At 48.6% G+C, this 21,277-nt stretch overlaps 1 protein-coding gene and 2 pseudogenes across 1 annotated transcript; 2 read left to right on the top strand and 1 right to left on the bottom strand.

The window, feature by feature from the left end:
- LOC125506664 overlaps positions 1-21,277 on the top strand; it is a 106,352-nt pseudogene that overhangs the window by 78,135 nt on the left and 6,940 nt on the right.
- Positions 13,871-14,765, top strand: LOC125507307 (protein FAF-like, chloroplastic). Its single transcript, XM_048671929.1, has one exon. The coding sequence runs from the start codon at positions 13,968-13,970 to the stop codon at positions 14,559-14,561; it is 594 nt and encodes a 197-aa protein (XP_048527886.1). The 5' UTR covers positions 13,871-13,967; the 3' UTR covers positions 14,562-14,765.
- LOC125507304 lies at positions 15,147-20,168 on the bottom strand (annotated as a pseudogene).

Genomic DNA, 21,277 nt, shown 5'->3' with positions numbered 1-21,277 from the left:
AAACCCATCTGGTCCCGGTGCTTTATTCGGCTTCATTTGAGTTATGGCCAAATGAACTTCTTTTTCAGTAAACGGTGCAGAGAGAACATCATTCTCCGCTGCCTGTAATTGAGGTATATCATCAATCACAGACTCATCAAGAGACACCGTGGAAGTATTGGGAGGTCCGAACAGACTTTTATAATAGTTGGAGATATACGATTTTAAATTATCATGCCCCACTATTGTTCCCTCGTCCTGTTCTAGCTGTATGATTTTCTTCTTCCTATGTTTACCATTTGCAACCATATGGAAGAATTGTGTGTTGTCGTCCCCTTGGACAACCTTAAGCATTTTCGCACGCAACACCCACTTGAGCTCCTCCTCTCTCAGGAGAGCACGTAGGCATTGCTCAGCTTCGGACTTGGTTCGATGTTCATAAACTGAGAGAAGAGTGGTTTCAGCCTTTACATCGAGTGCCTCAATGATTTGCGTTAGACGTTCTTTTTTCTGCTTATAAATCCCGCTCTCATTCCTGGCCCATCCTCTCAGAAATTGTCGTAAGTGTCTAATCTTATTTTGCCATCTCTCAACATGTGTCCTTCCCATAACCGGCTTAGCCCATTCACGTGCAATCATCTCCATAAATCCTTCTCGCTCAAACCAGCTTTGCTCGAAGGAGAAGGTATTTTTGTTTGCAATATGGGTAGCCTCTCCCGAATCTAAGAAGAGTGGTGTATGATCCGAGATCGCTCTTTGCATCGCATGAACCGACACCAACGGATATTTTTGTTCCCATTCCACACTAGCAAGTACCCTCTCCAGCTTTTCATAAGTGGGAACAGGTACCGAGTTGGCCCATGTGAACTGTCTACCGGTGAGCTCAATTTCTCTCAGATTGAGGCTCTCGATAATCATGTTAAACATCATAGACCACCGTCCGTCGAAATTGTCATTATTCTTTTCTTCTCTTCACTGGATTATATTAAAATCCCCCCGACTAGTAGTGGCAGATTTTCGTCTCCACAAATCCGCACTAAATCGGCAAGAAAATCAGGTTTAAATTCAGGTTGTGCTGCCCCATAAACCGCAACTAGCGACCATTGGAATCCAACCAATTTCGATCTCACCCTGAATTTAACTGAAAAGTCTCCCTGCACTACATTAAGTACCTTGAGCGTCTCGCACCGTACTCCTAGTAAAATCCCGCCGGATCTTCCTCTAGGTGGTAAGATGTGCCAATCAAAATCGATACCACTGGAGAGGGTTTGAATGTTGGGGAACGTAGCAGAAATTCAAAATTTTCTACGCATCACCAAGATCAATCTATGGAGTAATCTAGCAACGAGGGAAGGAGAGTGCATCTACATACCCTTGTAGATCGCTAAGCAGAAGCGTTCAAGTGAACGGGGTTGATGGAGTTGTACTCGTCGTGATCCAAATCACCGATGATCCTAGTGCCGAACGGATGGCACCTCCGCGTTCAACACACGTACAGCCCGGTGACGTCTCCTACGCCTTGATCCAGCAAGGGGAGAAGGAGAGGTTGGGGAAGACTCCATCCAGCAGCAGCACGACGGCGTGGTGGTGGTGGAGGAGCGCGGGACTCCAGCAGGGCTTCGCCAAGCACTACGAGAGACGAGGAGGAAGAGGGGTAGGGCTGCGCCAACAGGGAGATTGAATCGCGTGTGTTAGGTAGCCCCAAAACCTCAAGTATATATAGGGGGAGGGGAGGGGCTGCGCCCCCACCTAGGGTTCCCTCCCTAGGGGTGGCGGCAGCCCCCAGATCCCATCTGGGTGGCGGCCACAAGGGGGAGAGGGGGAGGCGCACCTAGGGTGGGCCTTAGGGCCCATCTGCCCTAGGGTTTGCCCCCTTCCCCTCTTGGAGGCGCCTTGGGCCTTGGTGGGAGGCGCCCCAGCCCACCTAGGGGCTGGTCCCTTCCCACCATTGGCCCATGTAGGCCTCCGGGGCTGGTGGCCCCACCTGGTGGACCCCTCGGACCCCTTCGGTGGTCCCGGTACACTACCGGTGATGCCCGGAACACTTCCGGTGGCCAAAACCATACTTCCTATATATCAATCTTTACCTCCGGACCATTCCAGAACTCCTCGTGATGTCCAAGATCTCATTCGGGACTCCGAACAACATTCGGTAACCACGTACATACTTTCCCTATAACCCTAGCGTCATCGAACCTTAAGTGTGTAGACCCTACGGGTTCGGGAAACATGCAGACATGACCGAGACATCTCTCCGGTCAATAACCAACAGCGGGATCTGGATACCCATGTTTGGCTCCCACATGCTCCACGATGATCTCATCAGATGAACCACGATGTCAAGGACTTAATCAATCCCGTATACAATTCCCTTTGTCTAGCAGTACGATACTTGCCCGAGATTCGATCGTCGGTATCCCGATACCTTGTTCAATTTCGTTACCGGCAAGTCTCTTTACTCGTTCCGTAACACATCATCCCGTGATCAACTCCTTGATCACATTGTGCACATTATGATGATGTCCTACCGAGTGGGCCCAGAGATACCTCTCCGTTTACACGGAGTGACAAATCCCAGTCTCGATTCGTGCCAACCCAACAGACACTTTCGGAGATACCTATAGTGTACCTTTATAGCCACCCAGTTACGTTGTGACGTTTGGCACACCCAAAGCACTCCTACGGTATCCGGGAGTTGCACAATCTCATGGTCTAAGGAAATGATACTTGACATTAGAAAAGCTTTAGCATACGAACTACATGATCTTGTGCTAGGCTTAGGATTGGGTCTTGTCCATCACATCATTCTCCTAATGATGTGATCCCGTTATCAACGACATCCAATGTCCATGGTCAGGAAACCGTAACCATCTATTGATCAACGAGCTAGTCAACTAGAGGCTTACTAGGGACATGGTGTTGTCTATGTATCCACACATGTATCTGAGTTTCCTATCAAAGCATGGATAATAAACGATTATCATGAACAAGGAAATATAATAATAACCAATTTATTATTGCCTCTAGGGCATATTTCCAACAGTCTCCCACTTGCACTAGAGTCAATAATCCAGTTCACATCGATATGTGATTAACACTCAAGGTCACATCCCCATGTGACTAACACCCAAAGAGTTCTGGGTTTGATCATGTTATGCTTGTGAGAGAGATTTCAGCCAACGGGTCTGCAACATTCAGATCCGTATGTACTTCGCAAATTTCTATGTCATCTTGTAGATGCAACTACTACGCTACATTTGGAGCCATTTCAAATAACTGTTCTACTTGGAGCTATTCTAAATTGTTGCTCCATTATACATATCCGGTATCTCTACTCAGAGCTATCTGGATAGGTGTTAAGCTTGCATCGACGTAACTCTTTACGTCGAACTCTTTATCACCTCCATAACCGAGAAACATATCCTTATTCCTCTAAGGATAATTTAGACCGCTATCTGGTGATCTACTCCTAGATCACCTTTGTACCCTCTTGCCAAATATGTGGCAAGGCACACATCAGGTGTGGTACTCAGAATGGCATACCGTATGGAGCCTATGACAAAAACATAGGGGACGACCTTCGTCCTTCCTCTTTCTTCTGCCGTGGTCGAGCTTTAAGTCTTAACTTCATACCTTACAACTCAGGCAAGAACTCCTTCTTTGACTGATCCATCTTGAACACCTTCAAGATCATGTCAAGGTATGTGCTCATTTGAAAGTACCATTAAGCGTTTTGATCTATCCTTATAGATCTTGATGCTCAATGTTCAAGTAGCTTAATCCAGGCTTTCCATTGAAAAACACTTTCCAAATAACCCTATATGCTTTCCAGAAATTCTACGTCATTTCTGATCAACAATATGTCAACAACATATACTCATCAGAAATTCTATAGTGCTCCCACTCACTTCTTTGGAAATACAAGTTTCTCATAAACTTTGTATACACCCAAAAACTTTGATCATCTCATCAAAGCATACATTCCAACTCCGAGATGCTTACTCCAGTCCTTAGAAGGATTGCTGGAGCTTTGCATACTTGTTAGCATCTTTCAGGATTGACAAAACCTTCCGGTTGTATCACATACAACCTTTCCTCAAGAAAATCGTCGAGGCAATGTTTTGACATCCTATCTGCAAGATTTCATAAATAATGCAGTAATCGCTAATATAATTCCAACAGACTCTTAGCATCGCTACGAGTGAGAAAGTCTCATCGTAGTCAACTCCTTGAACTTGTCGGAAAACATCTTAACGACAAGTCGAGCTTTCTTAATGGTGATACTTACCATCATTGTCCGTCTTTCTTTTAAAATCCATATGTACCTAACAGCCTTACGACCATCAAGTAGTTCTTCCAAAGTCTACACTTTGTTTTCATATATGGATCCTCTCTCGGATTATATGGCCTCGAGCCATTTTGGAATCCAGGCCCACCATCGCTTCTCCATAGCTCGTAGGTTCATTGTTGTCTAGCAACATGACTTCCAAGACAGGATTACGTACCATTCTGAAGTAGTACGCATCCTTGTCATCCCACGAGGTTTGGTAGTGACTTGATCTGAAGTTTCATGATCACTATCATAAGCTTCCACTTCAATTGGTGTAGGTGCCGCAGGAACAACCCCCTGTGCCCTGCCACACACTAGTTGAAGAGACGGTTCAATAACCTCATCAAGTCTCCACCATCCTCCCACTCAATTCTTTCGAGAGAAACTTTTCCTCAGGAAAGGACCCGATTCTAGAAACAATCCCTTATTGCTTTCGGATCTGAGACAGGAGGTACACCCAACTGTTTTGGGTGTCCTATGAAGATGCATTTATCCGCTTTGGGTTCGAGCTTGTCAGCCTGAAACTTTTCACATAAGCGTCGCAGCCCCAAACCTTTTAACAAATGACAGCTTAGGTTTCTCTAAACCATAGTTCATACGGTGTCATCTCATTGGAATTACGTGGTTCCCTATTTAAAGTGAATGTGGTTGTCTCTAATGCCTAACCCATAAACTATCGTGGTAATTCGATAAGAGACATCATGGTATGCATCATATCCAATAGGGTGCAGTTATGATGTTCGGACACACCATCATACTATGGTGTTTCAGGCTGTATTAGTTGTGAAACAATTTCCACAATGTCTTAATTCTGTGCCAAACTCATAATTCAGATATTCATCTCTATGATCATATCATAGATATTTTATCCTCTTGTCACGACGATCTCTCACCTTCACCCTGAAATTACTTGAACCTTTCAATAATTCAGACTCGTGATTCATCAAGTAAATATACTCAACATCTACTCAAATCATCTGTGAAGTAAGAACATAACGATATCCACTACATGCCTCAGCACTCATTGGACTGCACACATCAAAATGTATTACTTCCAACAAGTTGCTTTCTAGTTCCATTTTACTGAAAATGAGGCTTTAGTCATCTTGCCCATGTGGTATGATTTGCATGTCTCAAGTGATTCAAAATCAAGTGAGTCCAAACGGTCCATTTGCATGGAGTTTCTTCATGCATATACACCAATAGACATGGTTCGCATGTCTCAAACTTATCAAAAACGAGTGAGCCCAAAGATCCATCAACATGGAGCTTCTTCATGCGTTTTATACCGATATGACTTACGTGGCAGTGCCACAAGTAGGTGGTACTATCATTACTATCTTATATCTTTTGGCATGAACATGTGTATCACTACGATCGAGATTCAATAAACCATTCATTTTAGGTGCAAGACCATTGAAGGTATTATTCAAATAAATAGAGTAACCATTATTCTCCTTAAATGAATAACCATATTGCGATAGACATAATCCAATCATGTCTATGCTCAACACAAACACCAATCTCGATGGTAGAGGGAGCGTGCGATGCTTGATCACATCAAGCTTGGGAAAAACTTCCAACACATATCGCCAGCTCACCTTTAGCTAGTCTCCGTTTACTCCGCAGCCTTTTATTTCGAGTTTACTAACACTTAGCAACCGAACCGGTATCTAATACCATGGTGCTACTAGGAGTACTAGTAAAGTACACATTAACACAATGTATATCCAATATACTTCTATCGACCTTGCCAGCCTTCTCATCTACCAAGTATCTAGGGTAATTCTGCTCCAGTGGCTGTTCCCCTTATTACAAAAGCACTTAGTCTCGGGTTTGGGTTCAACCTTGGGTTTCTTCACTAGAGCAGCAGCTGATTTGCCGTTTCATGAAGTATCCCTTCTTGCCCTTGCCCTTCTTCAAACTAGTGGTTTCACCAACCATCAACAATTGATGCTCCTTCTTGATTTCTACTTTTGTGGTGTCAAACATCACGAATATCTCAAGGATCATCATATATGTCCCTGATATATTATAGTTCATCATGAAGCTCTAGCAGCTTGGTGGTAATGAGTTCGGAGAGACATCACTATCTCATCTGGAAGATCAACTCCCACTCGATTCAAAGGATTGTTGTACTCAGACAATCTGAGCACAAGCTCAACAATTGAGCTTTTCTCCCTTAGTTTGCAGGCTAAGAAAATCGCCGGAGGTCTTATACCTCTTGACGTGGGCACGAGCCTGAAATCCCAATTTCAGCCCTCGAAACATCTCATATGTTTCGCGACATTTCAAAACGTCTTCGGTGCATCAACTCTAAACCGTTTAACTGAACTATCACGTAGTTATCAAAATGTGTATGTCAGATGTTCGCAACATCCACAGACGACGTTCGAGGTTCAGCACACTGAGCGGTGCATTAAGGACACAAGCCTTCTATGAAGCAATGAGGACAATCCTCAGTTTACGGACCTAGTCCGCATAATTGCTACTATCAACTTTCAACTAAATTTTCTCCAGGAACATATCTAAACAGTAGAACTGAAGTGTGAGCCACGACATAATTTGCGAAGACCTTTTGACTATGTTCAGGATAATTAAGTTCATCTTATGAACTCCCACTCAGATAGACATCCCTCTAGTCATCGAAGTGATTAGATGATCCGAGTCAACTAGGCCGTGTCCGATCATCACGTGAGATGGACTAGTCAACATCGGTGAACATCTTCATGTTGATCGTATCTTCTATACGACTCATGTTCGACCTTTCGGTCTTCCGTGTTCCGAGGCCATGTCTGTACATGCTAGGCTCGTCAAGTCAACCTAAGTGTTTCGCATGTGTCCCGAGGCCATGTCTGTACATGCTAGGCTCGTCAACACCCGTTGTATTCGAACGTTAGAATCTATCACACCCGATCATCACATGGTGCTTCAAAACAACGAACCTTCGCAACGGTGCACAGTTAGGGGGAACACTTTCTTGAAATTTTAATGAGGGATCATCTTATTTACTACCGTCGTTCTAAGCAAATAAGATGCAAAAACATGATAAACATCACATGCAATCAAAAAGTGACATGATATGGCCAATATCATTTTGCTCCTTTTGATCTCCATCTTCGGGGCTCCATGATCATCGTTGTCACCGGCATGACACCATGATCTCCATCATCATGATATCCATCATCGTGTCTTCATGAAGTTTGTCTCGCCAACTATTACTTCTACTACTATAGCTAACGGTTAGCAATAAAGTAAAGTAATTTACATGGCGTTTCTCAATGACACGCAGGTCATACAAAAAATAAAGACAACTCCTATGGCTCCTGCCGGTTGTCATACTCATCGACATGCAAGTCGTGATTCCTATTACAAGAACATGATCTCATACATCACATATATATCATTCATCACATCCTTTGGCCATATCACATCACAAAACACTTGCTGCAAAAACAAGTTAGACGTCCTCTAATTGTTGTTGCAAGTTTTTTACGTGGCTGCTATAGGTTTCTGGCAAGAACGTTTCTTACCTACGCCAAAACCACAACGTGAATTGCCAATTTCTATTTACCCTTCATAAGGACCCTGTTCATCGAATCCGATCCGACTAAAGTGGGAGAGACAGACACCCGCCAACCACCTTATGCAACTAGTGCATGTCAGTCGGTGGAACCAGTCTCACGTAAGAGTACGTGTAAGGTCGGTCCGGGCCGCTTCATCCCACGATGCCGCCGAATCAAGATAAGACTAGTAACGGCAAGTAAATTGACAATATCGACGCCCACAACTGCTTTGTGTTCTACTCGTGTATAGAAACTACGCATAGACCTAGCTCATGATGCCACTGTTGGGGAACGTAGCAGAAATTCAAAATTTTCTACGCATCACCAAGATCAATCTATGGAGTAATCTAGCAACGAGGGAAGGAGAGTGCATCTACATACCCTTGTAGATCGCTAAGCGGAAGCGTTCAAGTGAACGGGGTTGATGGAGTCGTACTCGTCGTGATCCAAATCACCGATGATCCTAGTGCCGAACGGACGGCACCTCCGCGTTCAACACACGTACAGCCCGGTGACGTCTCCTACGCCTTGATCCAGCAAGGGGAGAAGGAGAGGTTGGGGAAGACTCCATCTAGCAGCAGCACGACGGCGTGGTGGTGGTGGAGGAGCGCGGGACTCCAGCAGGGTTTCGCCAAGCACTACGAGAGACGAGGAGGAAGAGGGGTAGGGCTGCGCCAACAGGGATATTGAATCGCATGTGTTAGGTAGCCCCAAAACCTCAAGTATATATAGGGGGAGGGGAGGGGCTGCGCCCCCACCTAGGGTTCCCTCCCTAGGGGTGGCAGCAGCCCCCAGATCCCATCTGGGTGGCGGCCACAAGGGGGAGAGGGGGAGGCGCACCTGGGGTGGGCCTTAGGGCCCATCTGCCCTAGGGTTTGCCCCCTTCCCCTCTTGGAGGCACCTTGGGCCTTGGTGGGAGGCACCCCAGCCCACCTAGGGGCTGGTCCCTTCCCACCATTGGCCCATGTAGGCCTCCGAAGCTGGTGGCCCCACCTGGTGGACCCCTCGGACCCCTCCGGTGGTCCCGGTACACTACCGATGATGCCCGGAACACTTCCGGTGGCCAAAACCATACTTCCTATATATCAATCTTTACCTCCGGACCATTCCGGAACTCCTCGTGACGTCCGGGATCTCATCCGGGACTCCGAACAACATTCGGTAACCGCGTACATAATTTCCCTATAACCCTAGCGTCATCGAACCTTAAGTGTGTAGACCCTACGGGTTCGGGAAACATGCAGACATGACCGACACATCTCTCCGGTTAATAACCAACAGCGGGATCTGGATACCCATGTTGGATCCCACATGCTCCACGATGATCTCATCGGATGAACCACGATGTCAAGGACTTAATCAATCCCGTATACAATTCCCTTTGTCTAGCGGTACGATACTTGCCCGAGATTCGATCGTCGGTATCACGATACCTTGTTCAATCTCGTTACCGGCAAGTCTCTTTACTCGTTCCGTAACACATCATCCCGTGATCAACTCCTTGATCACATTGTGCACATTATGATGATGTCCTACCGAGTGGGCCCAGAGATACCTCTCCGTTTACACGGAGTGACAAAGTCTCGATTCGTGCCAACCCAACAGACACTTTCGGAGATACCTATAGTGTACCTTTATAGCCACCCAGTTACGTTGTGACGTTTGGCACACCTAAAGCACTCCTACGGTATCCGGGAGTTGCACAATCTCATGGTCTAAGGAAATGATACTTGACATTAGAAAGCTTTAGCATACGAACTACATGATCTTGTGCTAGGCTTAGGATTGGGTCTTGTCCATCACATCATTCTCCTAATGATGTGATCCCGTTATCACCGACATCCAATGTCCATGGTCAGGAAACCGTAACCATCTATTGATCAACGAGCTAGTCAACTAGAGGCTTACTAGGGACATGGTGTTGTCTATGTATCCACACATGTATCTGAGTTTCCTATCAATACAATTCTAGCATGGATAATAAACGATTATCATGAACAAGGGAATATAATAATAACCAATTTATTATTGCCTCTAGGGCATATTTCCAACATTGAAGGAATTGGGATGTGAAATTATCTCGTCCAGTTTCCCAAAGTGCTATAAAATCTAGATGATGCTCTAATGTTGTCTCTGCTAAGAATCTCTGTTTAGCCAAGTCTACTAGACCTCTGTTATTCCAAAAGAGTCCTTTCATAAGTCATCATGGAATTTTTTTCTTAAGCTTAACTCTAGCACTTCTGCGTATCGCCGAAGTAGGATAAATTTTTCGCTTCCAGGGTCGTTTGGGCTTCTCCCCAACACCCTGTGGAACGATATTATCATCAATAACAGACACTGCCTCCTCTGTCAGGAGAGGCGCTACTGTATCTGTGGTCTCAACTTCCTCCTCATCTTCAGTATCGACACTAGGCAAAAGGTTGTTGCACATATTTGCAAGATCAGTAATTCCTAAACTATTCATGTCATTGTCATTCCTAGGTTGGATAGCGGCAAGATTACGAATGATCTCAGAAGCCCTCTCCGCTTCCATGTCTAGAAGATCATTGACGGATTTGACGACCTCGGTATCATTTGACCCCAAAGAAATGCCTAAGTCGTTTGCCTTATCAACTAACTCATTCTCAGAAAAATGTAAAATTGAACAACGTATATCAAATGACATACCTGCAGTAGTCTCGGCATGACGAAGCATGGCAGCCCTCTTGGCCCGCGCTAGCTGAAAGTCATCCGCATCCGGCTGTCCCTGGATCCGGTTGCTGACACGCCTGCCAGCCGACACCGGATCCGTAATCCCACCAAAAGCGATGAGCTCCTCTGTGGTCCTCTCGCGCGGGGTGCGGTCAGGACTCCCACGCCCCTCCCGTAACGTCGGTGAAGGAGGAAGAGGCGTGATGGAGGGAACTGTCGGTGTGGGTGACAAGGGGACAGAGGACCTTGGAGCCGCCTGCTCACAAATCTCGTCCCCCTTATCACCCGTGGTAGTCGTCGTACCTCGGTCGCCCTGCTCGGTGCCAAGCTGCAGAGGGGCTACAACACGGGACTCCTGCCCGCATCTCACCCCCAACTCGACCGGAGATGTGGAATTGGGAAGCGCGCCGTGGATCTCCTTTCCAGGCGCCCCTCCCGCCGGCGAAAGGTCCGGCAGTGGTATGTGGGTGTGGTGGACCTCCTGCCCAGGGTCTCCCAAAACCGCGGCCATCCCAACAGAACCCACCATCGCCCCGAAAGTAGGCTCCATGGTCGTCACCTTGCCGACTAAACTCGGCACTGGTGGAAGATCAAGCTCTATCGGGTCATCTGTCTCGACCCTAGTACTCCATAACCGGCTAGGCACGGACCTCGATACAAAAGAACCAAAACGAAGCGTGTTCATCGGAGTGGTGGACGAGGGCGTCTCTTTGGTAGAACTGTCTACCTTATCAGAATATGTAGCAGGCCCCTTGTCCGACTCCGGCATAGTGTCATCGGGCCCCTTCTCCTGGTCCCCGGGTGCGCCGCCCCCCTCCGTAGTATCCATGTCTTGTGTGCCATCTCCAGCCTCTGAAACTGCAGTATCCTCAATCTCAAGCTCTAAGAGGTAAGTAACTCCAGCATGTGTCCATCTGACTACATCTGGTATGCGCTCAACGCTCACAACACTGACCAAAAGCCTCGCCGCGTTTTGTGCACGAGTGAAAGGCATATCCACCTTTTCTGTCTTACCAATCAAACCACCCAAACTCCAAGCAATCAGAAAATGTTTTACATATTTAGGTGGCACCCCAAAAAAACGAACCCACACCTTCTCCAAAGGTGTACCCTCGGGATCCTCCTGCTTCCACTCATCGAAAGCGATAACAATGTTTGTGCTCGTAACTCTGCATAAACCCCCACTTAAGAACATGCATCTGATCCTCTTTAGTGGGAAAGTCACCCTTATAAGACTGACCTTCTAACTTCTCCAGGTGCCACTGATAATTACCCGGCACAAGCTCACGTAGTTGTCTGACGATCTGCGCCTCGGTCAACTGTCCATTAGTGACTCTGATGACTGCCAGGAAGGAACTCTCAATCATCTGTGGTAAAGAATCCACCTCCGGGGTCTCAAAGAACATCAACTCCTTACAGCAGACCCCAAATATATTAATGCCAGGCTTAGGACCGGAAAGGAGAGGGCATTCCCCGGTCACATGCTGGGAACGGAGGCAGTAAACACAAAGCTCATTTGTACACTCTGCTACAAAATGACCCGGTTCACCACATCTATAACAGGGCAACCTTTTCTTTTTAATTGCCCATTTAGAGAGCTTTTCGCCCTCCGCTTTATCCGGCCCTTTATCAGACGTACCATACTTAGGCTTAACACCTCCTGTATTCACCGGAACATTCACTACTGCGAGAGCCCGAACCGTGTCTAGTGCCACCGCGGGTAACGTGGGTGTGTCTCCCACCCCCTCAGCTGCATGCTCAAGCTCCTCCAAAGGCATCTCCGCAACCGGCAATGGTGGTGGTGGGTATTGACGAGGTGGTGGAGGTCGTCTCCCTCTCCCACCGCGACGATAACCACCTCGGAAGCGATCATTCGGTCCGACGGCACCTTCCACAAAATTACCAGGTGGCCCTTGAAAATGTCCAGTGTTATCAGGATTATACCGGTTGCAACCACGGCCACCACTGGAGGAAGATCCACGGTGCAGCCCCTCACCATAAGCATCATATCCGTCATCTCCCCACTGACTGTAGCGGTTGTAGTTCTGAGAATCTCTGCTGTAACCAGTGTATCCGTCATGCCCTTGCCCGCCACGACCCCTTCCTAGGGCCAGTGCCTTGGCTGCCGGTGGCTGCGCCATGTCATCCGGCTGGTGCTTGGAAGTGACGGTCCCCTGACGCTCGGTAGGCTGGGTGCCTCGAGCAGTCCCGGCGCGAGGCAGTGTAGCAGATGCCACCGGTCCCGTTGCCGTCGGCCTGGGAGGGATTGAAGCACCCCGTCCTCCACCACCGCCCTGGGCAGGACGTCCTACCGCGCCTGCCGCCGTAGTCGTGTTGGCCTGGCCTGAAGCCGAGGCGCCACGGCCCTCTTCTTGTCTGGTGTTTAAGTCTGCTCGATCATCGGTGAGGGGGATTTCTTAGAATCGCCTGGGTCTAGCTTCGAGTGCATGGGGGCATACTCTTCTTATTTTGTGTTCTTACATGTTCATCTAATCGAGTATTCCCCTCATTTTTGTATCCGTAGGTGAAAAAACTTGCAAGCTTTATAATTCTGCTGCAGCTACTTTTGGCTTGCGCCGAGGCCTTGTAAATTGTGTGGACGCGTTACTTTGATACTTTCTGCCTTGGCTTAATAAAAATTTGGGGCGGGGGAAACCCCTTTCATTTCAAATAAATAAATAAATTAGCCAACCGTTCATTTTTTGGCGATAAACCGTAGTCAGCAGTTGGAGCCTTAAGATGAGGAGCTAAACCTGAAGTTAGGTAAGCTAGAGCGAAATCTGGCAACCATGATCCATGAGCATGATAAGTACATTCCCTCCGTTCGAAAAAACTTGCCCATCCGGAAATATTAATCATCAAAATAGATAAAGGGAATGTAGTATTTCGGGACAGCTGTTGAAAAGCAACCTGGGTACACTACTACACCAGATGTTGCTTGCGCCGCTAGAAACGAGGGGCCGCCGGAGGACCGGTATCATGCCCATACCTCCTACACACTTGCGTGATGCGGCTACCGATCAATCATCTACGGGTGCCGCACGATTGTGCAGCCGAAAATACATGCGAACGGGAGCCGTTGAGAATGAGACCACACCATGATGCCGGGGCCGCAGCAAAGCAGTACGTATCTGCGTCTCGCGGCCCAACACGGTAGCCCAAGGCGATAGCATTATCATGACGGGCACGGAGCCGCCCGCCACCGCCCTCCCCTCCCCACTCGTGACAGCAGCTGGCCCCCATCCCGTATCTGCCCGCCCCTATAATTCACCCACGGACGGACGGACGGACGGACCACATCGACTTGCAGCAAGTTGCGACGCGCCAACAGAGTCAGAGAGGAGAGTTTGAGTTCCGGCGTTCCACTTGACGTCTTCACCTCACCACGTACGCGCGCGCGCATGGCCGCGACGGCATGCGCCTACGGCTACGACGGCGGCCTGGTGCCGCCGGCGCCGGCGCAGGCGATGGGCCCGTTCGACGACGGCGGCCACCACCGTCCCTTCATCCACGACCACTATCCCATCATCCACGGCCTCGTCATGCCTCCACCTCCTCCTCCTCCTCCGCCGCCGCCTCCTTCTTTCCATCTCCATTCGGGCCACGCCAGCTCCAAGGCGGCAGCGTCTCGCCACCCCGGCCTCTGCACCGAGGGCCTCGGCTCGGAGAGCTCCGAGAGCTCGGGCGACCTCGACCTCGGCGACATCGTGGCCGACGACGACATTCAAGACTGCAAGCAGGACGACCAGGAGCTAGGGACGCTGATGCCGGCGAGGAAAAGGGTGTTCCCGCCGCCGATATCGGTGATCGGCGCGGCCGGGAAGCCGTGGCAGTACCTGAGGGCGCAGCGCGGGGGCGGCCGGCTGGTGCTGCGGGAGGTGAGGATACCGTCGCGGGAGCTGCTCCACGCCTGCCGGGAGGACGGCCGCCTCAAGCTCCACTTTGCACACCCGGAGCCGGAGCCGGAGCCAGAGGAAGAAAACAACACCATCTAGCTGATGGTGATCAGGAGGAGGAATGCAACAAACCAGCAGACTGCAATATGACAGTCAAAAGAGAAGAGCCAACAGAACATAACAGGGTTTTGGTTTTCTCGGTTTAATAAGTATGAGTTATTATATCGTCAAAGAGTTCTAAGAGTGCCATGGCCATGGCAGTGTCCTTCCAAAGAGATGTAAATATTGCAACAAAATTGGTCAGTTTTTGCATCCATCGTCGATCTACTGCTACTTCCTCCTCTGTCTTCTGTCTGTCGAAAGAAGCAGATGCACGGGTCAAGGATTCAGGTACAAGAATCAACAAAAGAAAGACGCGTTTGTCCTCGACATAGTCGCAATGATGCTCCACAGCTAAGGATGAGCGTGTATACAGTACAGGCTGCAAAGCACTCTAGGCTCACAAGAACCCTGCCTGCCTGGACTTGGTTTGATGAAAAAGGAATACTACAACACATGTGACAGTTGGTTGACAGGTTTACATTACAGCCAAAGCAAAGGGTATCTTGGGGGTCAAAGATGCTGATTCTGCCAATTATCATCCACCTCTTCATTTTTAGCAAGTGATTAAAAACACTAACTGTAGGAGTATAGTAAAAAATGTTTCAACAACTGTGAAGCGGTGATGCATTATTATCCTTCATGTTTCGAACATTTTGTTTCTGGTCACATGGTTACATTGCAGCATTTTGTTGATGCTATATTGGTGGAAAACCACCAAGCTGCAAACACAGAGATACCTCAACATTTGGTGCGGCACATGTATTATTCCTGGACCCTCTGTTTTCCCGGTATTTTGGAGCACATGTCCTTCTCATACAAGTGGGACCCAGGATGATGATGTCTTGCCATCCGACGTCAACAGCACTTTTGTATAGATCAGGACGCATGTCCCTGAATATACCCCAACAGCACGCTGTATAGATCAGGAATTGACCTCGTCCAAGTCGAACTCTGCTGCAAGCACCTCCTCGTCTTCGTCATTTGCAAGCTTGATGATTTCTTCAGTTGGCCCTGCATATGCACAGACATATCAATCATGCTTCTATTGTTGCACCTTCCTCTGTAATTTAAGAGTACACACTCAAGCTGGATTACCTGCGATGAACGAATTCCCATATAACTTTATAGTGCTTTTGCCATGCTCAGTCTCTCAACAGTTTCCCTTCCTATCCGGTGAGAAGCAACAAGGGAAACCTGTTGGGCATACTTAAAGGTGACTCACTAAACTGTTGAGCCAACTGGTAGAACCTTTTAGAAATAGAATAAATATTACAGAAATACAACGGAACAAATAACAGTACCAAGTTAGCGCCAGTGTTCACGGGAATCCAGGTTCATATCCTGGGGTTCAGAGCCAATAGCAGTGGGATAGGACAATATCTCTGCCCCCTGCTTGCAGTCTCTGGAAACCAAATTACTACCAAGGCATGGATGACAAGGTCGGTCTTTGGCTCTTAGCTCCTTTCTTCATGAAACCACAACACCGCATTCATCCTACACTGCTGCAGAAGTAGAACAAACAATAAGCTCCAGGTATTCACAAATCATTGAATCAAGTACACACAAGGAAGCACAAAAGAGTGTAGATAACAGAAGAGAGCAAACGCACCTCAGTTGAGACCTGAGAGTCAGCAGGAGGGCATTAACCTCTTTAAAAACGTCTGGTTCATCCTGCCAGACTCAGTTTCTGCTGCTGGAATGTCCTTATGTGGAATAGAGGAAATCAAGTGGAAATACTCCCCACCTTGTCTGCAATGTCTTTGCAAGTTGGGGCAACCAACTATCTTCAAGGACTTGAGTGCTGGGAGCCCTTGGAGGAGGTCCTGCGGGAATTTTTCTATCCCTGTACACCTCTCGATTGTCAGCTGCTCAAGAGAGGTGAGGCCATCCGGCAAAGTTTTCAAGCCACTGCAGCCCTGAATCCGGAGCACCCTCAGCTTGGATAGATTTGAAGGCAGCGCGATCAAACACGTGCATTCTCCTATCACTAATTCATCAAGGGATGCAGCCACCTCGGGAATATACCGTAAGCTGCTACAGTTGTGAATGCTTAACATCTCCAGCTGGGGCGGCGGAAGGATTTCATCAGACGGCGAGCCCTTCCCCTTGAGCTTAACACAGAAGCTAATGCGCAGAAAACGGAGACGAGCCAGGTTCCGGAGCTCCTCCGTCGGCCAGTGGACAAGTTCGTCGCACCCAGAAATGCACAATTCTTCAACAAAGGCAAAGCACTCCCAGAGCCTCAGCAGGTGCGATTTTGACAAAGTGGATGTCGTTTCAAAGCAATTGGGACCGGGTAGCCACATACTCCGAAGGGTTTCCAAGGGCCTATGGCTTTGCTGGTCCCCTGGAGGCAGCATCATATCACCCAGTGAGCTAACACTTAATTTCACGAGGGATAGCCAAGAGCCCAAAGGCATGCTTGCAGAACGAATTAATTCTCCACCAAACTCAAGCTCAGAGAGCGTTGTCAGATGAGCGATTGAGCTGATTGGAAGGCTGTAACATTCCATTATCCGCAGCTTCTCTATAACTGGGCTGCTCGGAACACTTGCAACCTTCGGACAGGCATACATTCTTAGCTCTTCAAGCAGAGGAAACATCACCAAGCTATGAGGAGGTTCCCCTGCAGTACTGTTTTCTGTCCATCTCTCCAACTCTGGTAAGTTTTCTAAGAACATTCTTTTTAGCTTTGGGAAGATCTGACGAGATGCATTGCATCCTTCAACCTCCACATCAGTGTCCTTGCATATCATGGTCAGGCTATCCATGTAACCTAAGGACAAATACTCGAGGGAGACCAACAGCGGTGCGGATGGGAGATGTTTGCATTTTGGGCAGTTGAAGATTATGAGTTTTCTTAGGCACTGGCACATCTGAGAGTGCATCATCCATGATGAGAATTTAGTGCCACCATAACCATGTATCTCCAATACTTTGATCTCACTATGAGGTGCAAGAGCCTCCAATACTTCTTCCATGTTACCAACATCATCTTGAGGCCCGTGATATTTTCGACGACCCCAGCATAGCGACAGTTCAGTTAGATTTTTTTTCTGATAGAGTTTGGCTTCTTTTGCATCCACCACACTCTCTATTTTTATCAAATTGTATAGTTCCAACCGGTGGCTAAGGTATTTTAGATCTTTGAGTTGATCAATTCCACAACCATCTCCAGTGCCCACAACAAACGATGTTAGCGTGTGCAGGTTGCTTAGTTGACTAATCTTTGGGGGCATCTGCTCCAGTTTATCACACTCAAAAAGATAGAGATGGTGAAGTTTTTTCATGCTTCTGATGCCTTCAGGTAAATATCGGAGCTTGTGGCAATGATTGAGCCTCAGCGACTGTAAGTTGTACAACATGCATACTGAATCTGGCAATGTAACAATTTCAGAGTGAGACAGGTCAAGATATCGCAAATGCTTTGTCTTTATGGGTTGACGGATATGAAGGCCACGACAACATAATGCTCTTAACGACGTCAGCCTTAACTTGCTGAGATCCTTATGTGATGATGACGGTGCTAACAAAGTTCGGAGAGATTCCTTATTTTTCAGTAATCCGTTGCTTTGTTCCAATTCATCCGATGATATTTTCATGTGAAAGACATCTTCTACATATGCTTTCTTCTGAATCAACTCTTGCATAGTTGCGCATTCACCCGTAACATGTTTTGCTAGGTCATGCATTAAATCATGCATCCCACATCCAACCAAACCATGCCTTGAAGCTGGGCCATCAAATGGTTTCACTTCCACATCCTGAAGGATCTCCAAACCAACTCGTTGAAAACAAATTCGCCTTTCTGCTCCAAATCCATCATTCCCTCTTCTTGAATAAACCCATTGGCCATCCATAGTTGGATCAACATGCTTTTTTCCATCTCACTGTTCTTGGAGAAGACGGCGCAGAAGGCAAAGCATTGCTTCATTTCAGAGGATAAGCGTTGGTAGCTCAATTTGAGTATGGATATGATTTCTTGTTTGCCTGCAACACTATCCCCAATATTGCTTTCTGCAATGGCCTCCCATTCCCAGGCCCGTCCTTTTGAACACATCAAACCCCCCATTGCACTCAGAGCAAGAGGGTGCCCCTTGCATTTGCTGACGATACGCTTGCCGATCGACATCAACTCTGCCTGCTCTCGCACATTTCCCTTAAATGCTTTCTTTGAGAACAATTCCCATGAGTGTTGTTCACTCAGATGTGCCAGCTCATGGGTTTGAAGCGTGCCCATTATAGACGCTGCTCGTGGGCTCCGAGTCGTGACGATTATAACGCTTCCGGAACCGCCGACGGAACACAACGCTGATTTCAGGCTATCCTCCCACTTTCGCTGTTCTTCATTCCAGACATCGTCAAGAACAAGCAGAAACCTTTTCCAGCCAATGACCTCCTGAAGCCTCCCTCGCAGCAGCTCGACTGTGTCTGGAATGTCGCATCTCCCTCTCGTAGCCAACTCGATGATGGACTTCACAAGGGCGGCGGTCTCGAAGCTGTCCGACGCACAGTGCCACATGAGTAACTGAAAATGTTGCTGGACCTTGGGGTCGTTGTACACCATCTTGGCAAGCGTGGTCTTGCCCAGACCACCCATCCCAAAGACGGGCAGGACCTGCACTTTCTGATGATCTTGCTGGCCGAGCAACAGGTTCACCACCGCCTCCTTGTCGAGATCTCTGCCGAAGATCTGCGCAGGGTCGTCGATTGCCGAGTGCGTCTGCCGGCAAAGAACAGCATGCGGCGCCTCGGCATGGTTCTCCAGGCCGAAACTGTTCATCTCCGCGACAAGCAGATCGATCTTTTTGAGGACACTGTTCAGCCTCCAGCTCATTGCGAGACGGAACAGAAGCGGGTTGTGCGGCGGCGTGAAATAGCCGAGCACCTTGCGGGCGGCCGACTCGCCGATCCGGGCTTCGCGGCGCAGCGCCTCGTGGTGGAAGTCGTCGAGGACGTCGTCGGCCTGGTAGGCGGCGGTCCGCAGGTCCTTGATCCACCGCCGGACGGCCGGGTTGACCCCGCTCTTGAGCTCCGCGTCGGCCAGCTTGCACTGGACGGCCAGCAGCTGGCGCTCCAGCTTGCGGCGGTCGGCGTCGACGCCCCACATGCCGGCCACGCCCTGGACGAGCGCGTCGGCCGCCTTGCCGGCCGTGATGCGTACCGCCGGCAGAAGCAGAGCTTCCGCCATGCTAGCTACTACTCCCTCCGTTGGGAATTAGTTGTCTCAGAAATGGATGTACCTACTACGCTCAGGTCTTGCTAGCAGTAGCTACTGATTACTGAAGCGCCGCCCGGCAGTAGCAATCATTCTAGGAGATTTTGTGAGGCCCCGAGACCGAGAGGCAACTCAGAGATGAGATGAAGCAGTGAGGTGGGGAGATTTCGTTCAGAGAATAAAGTGGCATAAATAAAGTTGGCAAAAACTAGAGTGGCAAAAACAAAATTTTCCCTTCAGAGAAAGTGTGCAAGTGGAACACACTGCCCGTGGGCCCGTCGTACGTCGGTCGACCGCGTCCCGTTCATCGTCAGGCGAGGCTTTGTCGCCGTTCGTCATATCTCCACCAACCACCCCCACCTATATAAGGGCATGTACAATGCATAGCCTCAAGGTGATGCCTCATATGCCATGTAGGATCGGATATGACGTAAAGCAGGTTCGGATAGGGAAGCGGGATCCTCTTCAGGAGGCAGGTGCTTGAAAAGGAAAATTGTGGTCCGGTGACAAAAGCTAAAAAAGTTGGAGTGAAAAATAGAGATGCATGTGTATTAGAGTCTTTATTTTCTATTTTTTAATGAGGCCCACTAATGATAGTTTGCATTGGGGAGAAAAAATTAATGTAGATGCCTCAAATTACTTTTTATCATGGAACATATGTATCCATATGCCACCATTGTACATGCCCTAAATGGCCCCTTTTACGACTTACTTAAGTGCATCTATAGCCCCGCGAAAAACTTATTTGCTCGTCTAGCCCCTTGTAGAACGAAAATGATACGCTTACAGAAACAATCTACGGAAACCAAACGTCTTGCCGTCAGCTATACCTGGCCATCCCTCGGGCCGTACCAACCAAAGCCCGATGCAAAAAAACCAGGCCCGAGCCCGGCCTGGCCCGACTGTCAGGCCTAAAAATCGGGCCCGAGCTCAGCCCATCATGCTAAAAGGGCCTCGGGCCACGAGCCGGGCCTTTTCCTTAAACGGCAAAAATGACGGGCCCGGCCCGGCCATCGGGCTCAAAACCTAGGCCCAAGCCCGGCCCATGGACAAGGCCGGGTCGGGCCGACCAGGCCGGGCTGCCCATGGCCAGGACTATCGTCAGACAATGCTCAAGTTCAACGGTCATCGCTCCGCCACCTGCCCCACCACCACCTCCTCCTCTGCCACCGCCACCTTGGCCTCTGCACCGAGGGCCTCGGCTTGGAGAGCTCAGGTGACCTCGATGCCTGGTCGACGACATTGAAGACTGCACAAGGGAGCAACAGCAACATTTTTTTTCGAAACAAAGGCAAAAGCTTTGCCTCATCGACTAATTAAGAAGAAGAGAATTGCCCAATTAATTAACGGAAAACCGAGCAGCACTCTGACGACCAGGAGAAGACACCGATACCGGCAAGGAAAAGGGTGTTCCCGCCGCCCATATCAGTGATCGGCGCAGCGCGGGGGCGGCTGGCTGGTGCTGCGGGAGGCGAGGATACCATCGCGGGAGCTG

The sequence above is a fragment of the Triticum urartu genome, chromosome 5, assembly GCF_003073215.2.
Source record: "Triticum urartu cultivar G1812 chromosome 5, Tu2.1, whole genome shotgun sequence".
NCBI classification, from domain to species: domain Eukaryota; kingdom Viridiplantae; phylum Streptophyta; class Magnoliopsida; order Poales; family Poaceae; genus Triticum; species Triticum urartu.
Note: the sequence above shows the minus strand (reverse complement) of the source record. Positions and strands in the feature narration are given on the sequence as shown.

Coding starts and splice junctions, on each gene's coding strand:
- LOC125507307 (XM_048671929.1), top strand. CDS start 13,968: ATGGCCGCGACGGCATGCGCCTACGGCTACGACGGCGGCCTGGTGCCG.